The 13,791-nt window shown below is 34.4% G+C and overlaps 2 protein-coding genes across 3 annotated transcripts; both read left to right on the top strand.

Moving 5' to 3' along the window:
* The first annotated feature begins 6,372 nt into the window (after nt 1–6,372).
* LOC130495945 (branched-chain-amino-acid aminotransferase-like protein 1) lies at nt 6,373–8,078 on the top strand. Of its 2 annotated transcripts, XM_056987604.1 has the most exons (7): nt 6,373–6,590; nt 6,685–6,754; nt 6,834–6,936; nt 7,003–7,192; nt 7,302–7,399; nt 7,484–7,519; nt 7,658–8,078. In XM_056987604.1, exons 1-7 carry the CDS (start codon nt 6,537–6,539, stop codon nt 7,710–7,712), a joined length of 606 nt encoding a protein of 201 aa, XP_056843584.1. In that variant the 5' UTR covers nt 6,373–6,536; the 3' UTR covers nt 7,713–8,078. The 2 variants fall into 2 exon arrangements, 1 of the variants encoding a protein (XP_056843584.1); XR_008934985.1 differs by having other exon boundaries at nt 7,295–7,519; nt 7,658–8,077.
* A 340-nt stretch (nt 8,079–8,418) lies between these two features.
* LOC130495944 (E3 ubiquitin-protein ligase ATL6-like) lies at nt 8,419–9,710 on the top strand. The gene has a single exon (XM_056987603.1). It carries the CDS (start codon nt 8,451–8,453, stop codon nt 9,609–9,611), a length of 1,161 nt encoding a protein of 386 aa, XP_056843583.1. The 5' UTR covers nt 8,419–8,450; the 3' UTR covers nt 9,612–9,710.
* The last annotated feature ends 4,081 nt before the right edge of the window (nt 9,711–13,791 follow it).

The raw sequence follows: 13,791 nt of genomic DNA, 5'->3' as shown, positions 1-13,791 counted from the left end.
TCTTTTCTTCTGTAAGGCGGAATTAAGCCAATGCAAGGAGATCATGGACATTTTAGATATATATGGAAACGCATCAGGACAGCGACTAAATGCATCGAAATCATCCATGTTCTTTGGAAATCGAGTGGAGCCTTCTCGGAAACAAGGCATAAAAGATGTCCTAGGTTTTTCTACAGAAGGCGGAATGGGGATGTATCTGGGATTACCGGAACAGATAGGTGGCTCGAAGATGAAGGTATTCTCCTTTGTACAAGATCGCTTCAACGGGAGAGTCAACACGTGGTCATCGAGACTCCTTTCTAAAGGAGGAAAAGAAGTTCAAGTCAAATCTGTGGCTCAGGCAGTACCGACCTATGTGATGTCGTGTTACTTGCTTCCACAAGGCATTACAGATAAACTACGAAGCACAACGTCAAATTTTTGGTGGAGCTCAAAACAAAACAGTAGAGGCTTACATTGGATTGCATGGGATAAGATCTGTACCCCCAAAGATTTGGGGGGACTAGGTTTCCGGGATTTCCATGACTTTAACATAGCGCTTCTTGCTAAACAATTGTGGAGACTAATTCAGTATCCCAACTCATTACTAGCCCGTGTTCTACGTGGAAGATACTATAACCGCACCTCTCCCTTGGAAGATCGGCGGGTATACTCACCATCATATGGATGGCGTAGTATTATGGCAGCAAAACCTCTACTCATATCGGGACTACGGAAAAAAATTGGCACGGGTCAAGACACGAGGGTTTGGAGTGAGCCTTGGATTCCAGATGCAGTGGCCCGACCACCTAGACCTGCTGACCACATTGTATACAGACTTCCCCAACTCCTTGTTCAGTCCTTTATTAGGAATGATACCAAGGAGTGGGATATACAGTTGTTACATGATTTTTTTCATCCAGATGATATTCCTTTGATACTTGGATTAAAGATTTCTCGCTCTCTTATCCCAGATGGATATATCTGGAATCACACAAAGTCTGGAGTCTATTCAGTTAAAACTGGATATGATCTATTACAAGCGACCAAGTTGAGTCTTACACATGAAACGGTCCTAGAACCAAGTATCACGAGCCTACAGAGCAAGGTGTGGAAGATTATGGCCCCGAGCAAGATGAAGCATTTTTTGTGGCAGGCTATCTCGGGCTGTGTGGCGACAGCAGAGAGACTCGCGTATAGACACATGGGCACCGATAGGAGTTGTCCTAGATGTGCTGGCCCAGTGGAGTCAATCAATCACCTCTTATTTGAATGCCCTCCAGCTCTTCAGGTGTGGGCTTTATCGGACTATCCGTCCCTTCCGGGTTACTTCCCGAGTACATCCATCTATCAAAACATGTACTTCCTGTTTTGTAAGAGAAAAGAGGTGGCTCCTTTGAGACCACAATTCGATACCTTCCCATGGATCTGTTGGTACATTTGGAAAGCGCGAAACGACAAACTCTTTAATGGGAAAGACGTATCTCCCATGGACATTCTCCAACATGCATCACTCGAGGCAGAATGTTGGAGGAAGGCTAATGAAAAAGAAGAAGCAATCGAGGATACCGACGATCCTCATACTTCAGAGATTGAGACAAGGCCCCCTTGGACCCCTCGAATCCCGACTTGTCAAATTGATGCATCATGGATCAATAATGGCAACGTTAGTGGCCTAGGGTGGAGTCTCAAGGACCAAATGGGCAGTGAATGCTTCGGACTACGGGCAAGTTATAGGAGCCTTTCGGCTCTACATGCTGAGATGGAAGGCTTACTTTGGGCGGCCTCATGTATGAGAGACAGAGGGATTACCTCGGTTCGCTTCGAGACGGATTGCTCGGACCTAGTGGACATGATAACAAACCCGATGGATTGGCCAGCCTTCACAATAGAGATCGAGATGTTCCAGATGCTACATGAAGAATTTGAGGATGTGAGTCTTTCTCATATTCCTCGGAGTCGGAATGGCCGCGCAGACGCATTAGCAAAAGAAGCTAGGACCAGAGGCTACTTTTTTTCCCATATAGATCAGACCCGGACAGATGGAGATGCTCCTCGGAGAATCGGCTCGTCTGTTCTCCACTTGATCTAGCCTAGATGGGTAGTCGACAAAAAAAAAAAAAAAAAATCCTTCCTGTCTCCATTAAAAATAAAAATAAATTAAGATTCCAGCAATTCCAGCAATATAAAAATTCTGTCTGCCCATCCCGTAGTCGTAATGTATACGAAGTGTGAATAATAGCTCTTACGCAGTCACCTTTGCCTATAACCATTCGAAAAACAAAACCAGCCATAATACCAATATAAACCCAATTGTTCACAACACTATTAACACGTCTTAGCGATCCTCCACTTTTGTGTACTACATACATTATGCCAAAGAAACCAGACATTTCTTCCCAACAGAGCCAGCACACAAGTGAAATAAAAACCAAAGAAACCAAATTTATTCCAGTTCAGAACCTTAACATGAAGACATACCAGAAACAAAAGGCCAAAATAAAGCCAAGAGACCTCATCAGTACTACAAAATGATATGCTCACAGAGCTTATTGAAAAAACAAAAATAAAAACACCGAAGCTGACCAAACACTCGCACCACAAATCTTTGAAGCCGATGATACCTATAAACTCCTCATCACCACTAATGACCTTTTCATTGCCATCTACATCAATCCGATTTTCATCAAGATCCATTACATCCTCCTCTACACTATGATTCCCATTTCCTAGATCTTGCGATTTCGTTTTAATGGGAACGAGAATCATACGACCGCAATCTCGCGATTGAGAGATGCGTGCGGAAACTTCCCCTCGACGGGATAGAGTCAAAGATCTCGTCGAATCGCCTTGCCTTGCCTTCCTGGACTTTCCAAGTCTCCCCAAAATATTTTGTTTATTCTGAATATATTTAAGAATGTGCATGTATATATCTAAAATTATAATCTTAGGCAGATTTTTCTATCTATTTATTTTAATTAAATATGTAAAATTGCATAATTGTCAAAATTAAAATTAAACAATAATTATAAAATCTGTAAATATATATAAGAAACTAATGATTTTACGATTTAATTTGATTTTATGATTTAATTTTTATAATTTTCTAAAAATATGTATATATTTTTGAAATATTTTTAAATTAAATGATATTTCAAAATTTGAAATGCCATAATTGATTATATTTATTTTAATAATGATTTAAGAGTTATTACCATATTTTTAAAAGTCCAAAATAAATCGACAATAAATGTAATATATGAGTTATTACCATATTTTAAAAATTTTACCAAAAATATAAATTAACATTAAATATAATTTTTCATTTCAATATTAATCTATAAAACATGTCATTAATTTTAGTAGTCATGTCACAATTATTAATCTAGGTGTTTCCTGCACCATGTGTAGTGATAAATTTTTTAAAAGTTAATTTTATATTTTAAATGTAATTTATTAATATTATATATTTTATTATTTTGACCAATAATTAATATAAATATCATTAACTAAGCATACAATTAAGAGAATTTTTTTAAATTATATTTAAGAATATATATGTATAAATATAAAGTTAAGATCTTAAATAAAATATATTTTTATTTCATTTGGTTAAATGTATTAAATCAACTTGTAAAAAATTACTAAAAATCTATAAAATTGTATAGTTATCAAAATTTAAAACTAAATAATATTTATATAATTTGTAGATATCTAAAAGAAACTAATGATATTACGATTTTATTTTTTTTTAAATTCAGAAAATTTAGAAAATTTTAGATAACAAAATTTTTTATATTATAAAAGTAAATTTATATAATATTTCGAAATTCAAAATGTCATATTTGAATATATTTATTTTAGTGATGATTTATGAGTTATTAACATATTTTACAAAGTTTACCAAAAATATAAATCAATATTAAATGTAATATATGAGTTTATTGACATATTTTAAAAGGATTTCCAAAAATATATATAAGCATTAAATGTAATTGTCCATGTCATATTTAACCATATGACATGTCATCAATCTTAATAGCCACGTCACAATTTTTTTGTGAAAACGATTGTAGAGAAGACATGTGGCAAATCACTTCTCAAATATAGACTAGGGGATAATATTGTTACTTAAAAATAATTTCAAACAAGATTAAAAAAGTGTTCTAGTATTTTGGCTTCAAATTATAGATTATTTTCATATTTCTATCTATCAATAAAATTTTATCTTTTTGAGTATTGTGTAACCAATTATAATTTGTTGGGGTTTTTATAATTGGTCAAATTATATTTAGTTTATATACTAAAAGATATACTTTGAAGATTAATAATTATTTTAATCTACATGGTTTTAGGTAAAACACTAGCTATTATTAAACACAAGAAACAGAAAGGGATGAACATAGTAAATATAATTTTTTAGGTATAATTAGGTTTGAATGTGGATGAAGAGTGTTTTCAAATTTCTCTATGGCGGGTCCAAAGATGTAAGTAGGTCAGATTTCGTGAACCAATTGTGTGTACTCTATCTTATTCTAAATCTGATTGATCTTAAATTTGATGTGAGATTACTGTTCATGTGAATATTAAACTCATCATGTGAATACTGACCTTTATTCCATCTTGAAATTTATCTGGATTTTAGGAATGATACCAAAAGCTAGATCTAGTGTCTTGTTGAAAACTGCACTGGCATGATCATTTTTGTCCGATATCAAACATAAACAATCCATTTTTGAAAAAATATATTCGGACGGTAAGTATCGCTTCATCTGAAAAAAAACAATTAAAAAAAACTTTGGTACAATGCTATACGATTCAAACAAGTTTATATAACGTTGATTAGTGAATAAGCTGAACAACTTTGGATTTGAAGGTGATGAAGTGAGAGACTTGAACACCGAAACCAAATAAGGCCTCAAGTGGGGTTGAACATTGCTTTCGCTACATAAAAGGCCAAATTTTAATCACACTGTTTAAAGCACAACAGAATCTCTCATCTTTAATCTTATAAACAGAAGTTTTTTTTCTTTGAAAACATTCATTAAAAGAGGGGGAGTTAGTTGGAAGCATTAACAACTTCATCAACCACCAGAGTTGCAGGCACAAACAAGGCCTCTTTAGCTAATCTATCCGCTATTACATTCCTTTCACGAGGAATCCAAGCAAAACACACAAATTCAAAAGCTGAAACAGCAGCTAGAATGTCAGAAACAACACCATAAAGATCATTGACCTAGCAATCATATAGCCTTCCAGGAAAAAATCTCATATCTAGCTTTTCATAACACTACTTGATATTCATATTCAGGTTGTATAAAGCAATTCACATTTATTTCTCATTAGTTGCATAATTTTCTGTATAATCTTATATTTTTGTATAATTTGATATAATACTTTGTGATAAAGGATTCTTTTCAGTTTCTCTTTGATCACTAAAGAGGTAAGCACGACACTGGTATTGTGTATAGTTTAACGAAACTGGAACAGAGTTTGCTTGGGATTATGGAAAGAAACAATATGATTGTGTTCCTCTCGTGACAGTCTCTTGTTTTATTTTTTTGGCTAGACTTAGGGGCGGATGAATGTACGACTTACGGGATCAAATGCCTCTACTGATTTTTATTTTTTTTCTTTAGTAATTTAAGTTAAAATTATCAAATACCATAAATTTATCGAAGATGGTATGTTTACTATAAATAGTAAGTTAGTAACTGGTTAGGACTTTAGGTCATACTTAGTATTGCACTATTGCTTTTGAAATAATACAAATTTTAATTCTTCCTCTCTTGATTTTCATAGGAGTGCAATGGACATAAGGTAGTGAAAGATATCATTTATGGATCAGGATCAAAGAAGTACCGTTATTGTAAGGTGAAACTCTTATTATTTTCTTGGAAGCTTCAAGTATCGTGTGCTATTAAAGCTTTCTTTGTTGTTTCTTGCTCGTAAAAATATTCTGTTCTTGTGTTTCCTCTGAACAGCATATCTCGAAACAACGGCTTTTCGGTTTGCCAAGAGAACGCATGAGTAAAGGAAAACATTTCATATTGATACGAAATCCACTTAACGTACTAGTTAGCTTTCTCATCAAATATTCCTTTATTAGGTCCCAGCTTGTTAGTCAATGTTTCATATAATGTTCTTGTAGATAAATATAGAAAATGCTCAAAGAGCTTTATTGAAACAGAAATGGAGATAGCTTATTAAAGCTTTATTGTGCAATGAAAGTAAAGAGAAGGAGAAACTTTAGAGTGTCACCAAGATATAAACGTTTGTAGATTGATAATCATACGAAGGAAGGAGGCTGCATTCAAAGCAGCCAAAGTTACCCTTCCACAAAGCTAATACAATTCTATTTATATGAAATCTACATTATGAGAACCCTAGTTACATGGGCTTTGGGCTGAACTTGATTGGCTTGGGCTGTAGCCTTAATAGTTCTCCTCTGTTTTTTTTTATCATCTTGCAGCCTTCTTTTGAGAAGGTACACCGTCCATCCTTTCTTGAACTAGGCTTGGGGGGAACTAGTCTCGATATACAGTGATCTTTGTCAGATGGGAACACCACCACCAGTCATCGATGCAGATGAGCTTCAACGAGATCCCGAGGTTTTGTTTCTGTAACTATGTCTATGTCTCTTAAGCTCTAGTCCTTGCATGTTTTGACATTCATATATTAAGAGCAGTGCCTGACATATATAAGATTAGAAGCAGGCAACGTTACGCGGTCTTTGCGATGATTTGGAGATTCCATCTCAAGCCTCTATGCTTACGTAAGTTCTATTATTGCATTCTCTTTTGTTTTGTATAAATGTTAAGATTGTAATATCTTTTTTTTTTGTGTTTATTTAGATGGGAGGCTGGTCCTATACCAGAAGGTGGAGTATGGGCACCATGGTGGTACAAGAGTGTGCACGAGTCAACTGGTTTCTCATCTCCAAAGAAGTACCCTCGTGTAAGGCTCTGGTTTGTTTCGGTTACGGATTTTGAATTCAGTTTAAGATGTGTTTTGTTTTCACAGACGCTCCCTTTTGTCACATTACGATTTGCTGGAGCAAAGTCTACCATTTTACAACATTCTTAGGAGCCACGTGAAGCGCAAGTCCTCACTATTGATTAGCTCCTTGGCTCCTCCTAGTCTCCCGGTTCCTGAAAACGCAAAACTTCTTGCATGGGTTGATGACGAGCTTTTACCTCGTGAGATGGCAAATGTGTGCTGCTTCATATGGGGAAGAAAACTTAACGTGTTACTTTTTTGTGATATGCATTTTAATAGCTCTGATTGTGTGCTGTTTCCTCTTCTTATTCTTAAGGTTTCAGTTTTTGACTCGGTTGTACAAGGCGGTGACTCAGTATGGGAAGGACTCAGAGTTTACAAGGGGAAGGAAGGTATTCAAACTTGAAGAACATCTTGAGCGGTAATGACAACATTCCAAATGCTTACGAAACTAAGAATCAAGTAGCAGAGTTTTCTTGTTTTATATGTTGAAATGTTGGGTTAGGCTCTGGCTTCCGAAAGTGTTCCATCTCGTGAAGAGGTAAGCTACTCAATGTTACCACCATTGTATGTTGAAAACAATGTTACCACCATAGCTTTAATATGGCAAAACGCAGATAAAAGAAGCTGTCTTCAGAACTCTCATAACAAATGGTATGTTTGACAATGCACATATCAGGTTGTCTTTAACTCGTGGCAAAAAGGTATTGTGTAACGAGAAGTTGGACCGGTAACGAGAACACTGCAAAACGCTGACAAGAATCTGACAGAGGATTCAGGTGTGCTAATACCCACATACCAAGGAGATACCAAAAAAGAGTGGTGGTGATAAAGAAGTGCGTCTTGGCTTTAACTTCTAGAAAGGCACTACTGGGTCAAACTATAATTTAATTCAGCGTTCTTTGTTTGACCCAACGTGAGAGGCTGAGAAATATGACCATTAATAAATAAAGCGAGCGACCACGTATGGAGACTACACAATCAGCAGATTAGATCTTTTGCCGTTTCATTTACGGAAATTGATTAAAGAGTTCCTCGTTCATTCACGTGAGGGATTCACGAGATAAACTGAATCAAAGGCCATGTTTGTTTATCTAATCTCGAAAACACATACAAATATGCCACTTACAAGTTACAATGTAACGAAAATTTAGTATAGCTGTTGAACAAGAAAACACAAATACAAAAGCTGTCCGAAATGCAATCCAAGGCATCGTCAAAGTCAACTCCTCTCGTTATGTGATGTTGAAATGATAAGATATAATATAAGGTTAAACTGGAAAACTGTGATCTGAAAACGAAGTATGATCTTGATTCCCGTTGAAAAAAAATGTATATTGATTGAACGAACCTTATATTGCCACGTGGAAGTCAGAACTGACACAGTTGCTGACGTCACCGCAAGAACGCTATAATAATAAAACTCACTTTCATCTCCCGAAGAGGCAAAACATAACACACAACAAAGAACCATGAGAAGATCTGACCCCTTGACTTTTTCCGGCGTTTCGCCGATTTTTTTCTTGCTTATATTATCAGCGGCGGAGCTCGCGGCTGGTCAAGGACCGCCGCCTGATCGTAGAAACGAAATGTACAACAACTACGGCAGGGTGAGTCCCGCCTTGGCGGTGATCGTCGTGATCCTCGTCGCTGCTCTCTTCTTCATGGGCTTCTTCTCCATCTACTTCCGCACCTGCTCCGGCGTAGTCGACCCCGGCGCTTCCCCTGCTGCTGGCGGTGGGGTTAGATCGAGAGGAACCGTCAGCGCGGCGGCGCGTGGACTTGACGTTTCGGTGGTGGAGACTTTCCCGACGTTCGTGTACTCTGAGGTGAAGACGCAGAAGCTCGGGAAAGGGGAGCTGGAGTGTGCGATCTGTCTGAACGAGTTTGAAGACGATGAAACGCTGCGTTTGCTTCCAAAATGCGATCATGTGTTTCACCCTCACTGCATCGACGCATGGCTTGAGGCTCACGTTACTTGCCCTGTTTGCAGAGCGAATCTTTCTGAGCAGGTTGAACCGGCCGAACCGGATGTTGAACTACAGCAAGTGGTGGTTAATCCCGAACCGGTGGTTACTGCTCCGGTTCCTGAGCAATCGGTTATGACTGAAGTCGATTCGAGGAGGTTGCCTGGAGTACCGGTGGATGTTAAACGAGTGAAGTTCTCTAGATCGCATACGACGGGGCATTCGGTGGTTCAACCGGGTGAATGTACCGAGCGGTTTACTCTCCGGTTACCGGAAGATGTAAGGAAGAGGGTGATGGAGAATTGGAAGCTAAACCGGTCGAGTAGTCTTGTGGCTCTTCCCAGGGGAGGAGGGAGTTCAAGGAGAGGTAAACCGATTGACCGGTCAAGGGCTCGGTCTGATCGATGGTTGTTCCGTAAAACGCCGTCGTTTATGTGGAGAAGCAGAGATGATGGTTCGATTAGGCTAGGTTCTACCGGTAGTATTCGAGCCAATACTGGTGATTCCATACGGTCAGACCGGTGGGCTTTTCTTAGAAATGGGTCGTTGTTGTGGAGGAACTCTTCGGTACATAGGGGAGGAGTCAATAAGGACGGCGAAGGAACTTCGGTTAAACCGACCGGTACAGGGGGCTCAACTAGCGGTTCGGTGAGATTACCGGTTTAGTTGACTTTTCTTTTGTGGATGTACCTACATTTTGCTCATCTTTTTCGTTTTTGTTTATGTATGGGATTGTTTATAAACACGCAATACATATTCCTTTTTTTTTAATTGTTAATTTTTATTCTTTAATTTCTGTAGCGTACATATGAATCAAAGTCAAATCTAGATAAGATAATCTACTTTATAAAAAAAATTAATACAAAGCTCTTAAAACACGTAGATGACAATAAACAACGGACAGTGGTGACTGGTGAGGCAAGGTCATGAGGTGTGGTGCAGGTAGGTTTCTAGGTTCTTGATATATAAAAAGGTTTTATTCGACGACAAAGAATATAACTCTATGCGAGATGGTTAATAGAATGGGAAAAATGTTAAACAAATCTTCAACTTTGCGATTTGGACCATTATAATCCCCAATTTTTAAATAACCACAAAAATCACACATTTATTATCAACTATCTAAAAAACTTCTAATTTTTCGTTTAATGGATCAATTTAAACCCGACGTTAATTACACTAACAAAATATTAAACTCAGTTAATTCTCGTCGTTAACCGCAACGACGCTGTGTTTTGTCGATTAAAAAAAACACATCTCCTCTCATTATTTCTCAAATCGGATTGGGGTTTTCTCTCAATCACGAACCCTAAAACACGAACCATCACCAAAAATCTTCGACGAACCAAATCGTAGAGAGAGGAGATGGGTAATCAAAAGAACAAGAAGTCTCGACAAGGAAAACTCGGTGGTACCAACTCTGTAGCGTCTATGTCAGCAGCATCGGGACAATCTCGTGGTGAGTTTCTCGGAGAATCATCCAAAACCGTTGGGGCCAAAAGTGGATCGAAAAGAAAAAGTAGAGTCGACGATGTAGGTAAGAAGAAGAAGATGTGTTTTTTAATTGACAAAACACTGTGACGTTTTGATTAACGAATAGAATTAACTGAGTTTAAATGTTCTGTCAATATAATTAACGTCGGGTTTAAATTGATCCATTCAACGAAAAGTTAGAGGTTTTTTAGATAGTTGATAATAAATGTGTGATTTTTATGGTTATTTTAAAAGCTGGGGATTATAATGGGCCAAATTGCAAAGTCGATGATTTATTTAACATTTTTCCCTTAATAGAATATATATAGTTTTTTCTCTTTTTTTTTTTTGCTTTTATCAGAATATATCGCTCTGTCCTCTCACTTCCATGTAGAGAAAATAAGACTCAAGGAGATATACATGAACTATCCTGTTAAGTAAATAATATGCAGTTAAGGAATCTCTATGTAGTTACTCTACAATACCGTAACCCTACTTGTATAGTTGTATAAATACTTCTCATAAGGTTAATGAATAAGCATTGAGATTTGAGCCTCTTGTTCTACATGAGCTAACAAAACGTTATATGAGTTTGATCACTATTTTGTACGATTTCGTATAGTTGTCCTTTCATCATTTCCAGAATTCCTCCTTGATTTTCACACTTATTTACACTATTATACTTTTGAGAATTAAATAATATTTCATATTTTAATACTTTATTTTTCCACTTAGATTAATGTATTTTCCTAAATTAAATTTTAATCAAATACACTTCATTAACTTCTCCATCAAATCAATATCAAAAGTATTTATTTTTATCAGCTTCAAAAATATATTTTTATTGAACAAGCAATTCATAAAAATTATAATATCAGCTCTTCATTTAATAAATTTGAACTGAAACTAGATAAATATCCAAACGGATTTACCATTTTAGTATCTAGAGAACCATACCCAAACTTGATCTGAACAAAATATTTCAGATATTCGAATGTATTTAAATCATATTCATTTTATTTTTTAATAACATCGATATTATTGATTTAACTTGATTGTATATGGTCCTCATATTTTGAAAATTAGCTATTTTTAGAGTTAATATTCAAGATATAAGCTGTTTTAAAGTTGTCTAAAATATTTGAAATATAAAAAATAGTCAAAAGTAAACATCTAAATTAGATAAACAATAATCAAAACATCAAAAATATTTAAAATATATATTTTTCTCCATCCAAATATTCAAGTTAAACCTGTTTTTAATTTTTAGTTTTGATACTTTGGCTTATATTACTCAAATTTACATGTTATATTATTTTTATTTTTAGATTTAGGGAAATTTAAAGTATATGAAAATTTAAAAATATTTTAAACGGGTTATCCGAACCCGCAAAAATCCGAATCAAACCGGAACTAAAATTTATAAATACCCGAATAGAGTTAAAATCTTTAAATTTGAAAATCTCAAATTTTAATAGATTTTAACCGAATTCGAATAGATACTCAAATATCCGCCTCTATTTTAATCAATATAAGACGATCAAACATTATTTAGTACAAATAAATAAAAACTAAAATTTAATATCCGTGGAGTCATGTCAAAATTATTACAGCTAACTCCACATATTATATGAAAATTATTGACCGCCACTAGGCTTCCGGTCAGATCACGGATCTCATCGCGTATGAATTAATCATAAGTCAATGTTAATCCAGAAGGACATAGTTAAATATTCGTAGTTAATGCACAATGCTATAACTAATGCACAATGCTATATTCACATGTGCTTATGCGCACAATATTAGAACCCTACAAACTATGTTTATAGACGACAAACAAAAACAATTAATGTTTGCACGCTGCGACGGCTGGACTTGTCTGTAGCCTTTTAATTCTCCTTGAAATTATTTAAGATCATTTTTTTCATTCTAGCTTACGAAGTTATTTGTTTAGAGTTCAAGTATAATTTATAAGACATAATGGTATAAATTCATTTATAATACAGCTACTTATAAAATGTTATAAAATCATTTGCAAATTCTTCGAAATCTATTTATTATTGTATAAATGTGTAGTTATGATAATTATATATGTATTGTTAAAACTATTTTTATTGTAAATTCAATTATTGTAATTTACATCGAAATGTTTTTCTAAATTCGTTGTTGTGTTATAGAACCACTTAAAATCGAAATGGTTTAAATTATTGAATCACTTGAGTTATAGAACAAGTGATTAGGATTTATGAAACTACTTATAAGGATTTTTAAATTTCTGAGGAATAATTCATAAAATATATAATTTATAAATATTTTATTAATTATCTATAATTGTATAGTAATTTTTTTAAAAGTTTCTAACTACATTCTGAATTTTTATTATTGTATCATAAATTTTCTTTTATAGTACATGGTCATCGTTTTAATTTCTTAACAATTGTTTTAATAAAACTTAATATACTGCTTAAATTAGTGGATTAATCACTATGAAATCTCTATTATTTAGATAAACGGAAACAACAAAGGTTCCAAATCTCCTTGACCATTATCTTATGTTAGTTTATGATGAAAATATGTATTAAAACAATATTATCATATTTTTGATTTTTTCTCAAAATATATTGGTCAACCTCTGCGAAAATATTGAGTTTTGGTTAAATGTCATATATTATTAAGCTTATACTCAGTAGTGCTGTTTAAAATTTTCAAATAATTTTACATATTTTTATTAGTGTATGATAAATTCTCTTTCATGGTACGTAGACATCGTTCTAACTTTTAACAATTAAGTTAACAAAACTTAATATGCTGCCTAAATCATTAGACTTACCACTATAAATTTTTATTCTTGAGAGAAACACAAACACCAATGTTACAAACATCTTTGACTATCATCTATGACTATCATCTTTGACTATCATCCTATGTCAATGCAACTATGCATTTAAAAAAGATTATCATATTTATTGATTTTTTTCAAAATTTGTGGGTTAACGTCTTCAAATATTTTGAGTTTTTGGTAAATGCTCTATATATTGAAGTTTATACTCTTCACTTTGGTTTAAAATTTTCAAATTACATTCTACATTTGAATTAATGTATTCTAAATTATCTTTCATGGTATATTTTTGATTTTTTTTTTCAAAATCTGTGGGTTAATCATAACCCTTTTTAAAATAATGAGTTTTCGGTAAATGCTCTATATACTGAAATTTATACTCTTCACTTTACTTTAAAAATTTCAAACCACATTCTACATTTGAATAAATTTATTCTAAACTATCTTTCATGGCATATAGGAATCATTCTAATTTTTTTAATATTTTAGTTTACTAAAATTTCATATACTACCTATATCAATGTAATCTATACT

The sequence above is a fragment of the Raphanus sativus genome, chromosome 6 (genome assembly GCF_000801105.2).
Source record: "Raphanus sativus cultivar WK10039 chromosome 6, ASM80110v3, whole genome shotgun sequence".
Taxonomy (NCBI): domain Eukaryota; kingdom Viridiplantae; phylum Streptophyta; class Magnoliopsida; order Brassicales; family Brassicaceae; genus Raphanus; species Raphanus sativus.
Note: the sequence above shows the minus strand (reverse complement) of the source record. Positions and strands in the feature narration are given on the sequence as shown.

Excerpts from the sequence above, each read along its gene's own strand:
- LOC130495945 (XM_056987604.1), top strand. The coding sequence starts at position 6,537 with ATGGGAACACCACCACCAGTCATCGATGCAGATGAGCTTCAACGAGAT. Across the intron at positions 6,755-6,833 it reads TCTCAAGCCTCTATGCTTAC|ATGGGAGGCTGGTCCTATAC; the intron begins GTAAGTTCTATT and ends GTGTTTATTTAG. Across the intron at positions 7,400-7,483 it reads CTTGAAGAACATCTTGAGCG|GCTCTGGCTTCCGAAAGTGT; the intron begins GTAATGACAACA and ends ATGTTGGGTTAG.
- LOC130495944 (XM_056987603.1), top strand. The coding sequence starts at position 8,451 with ATGAGAAGATCTGACCCCTTGACTTTTTCCGGCGTTTCGCCGATTTTT.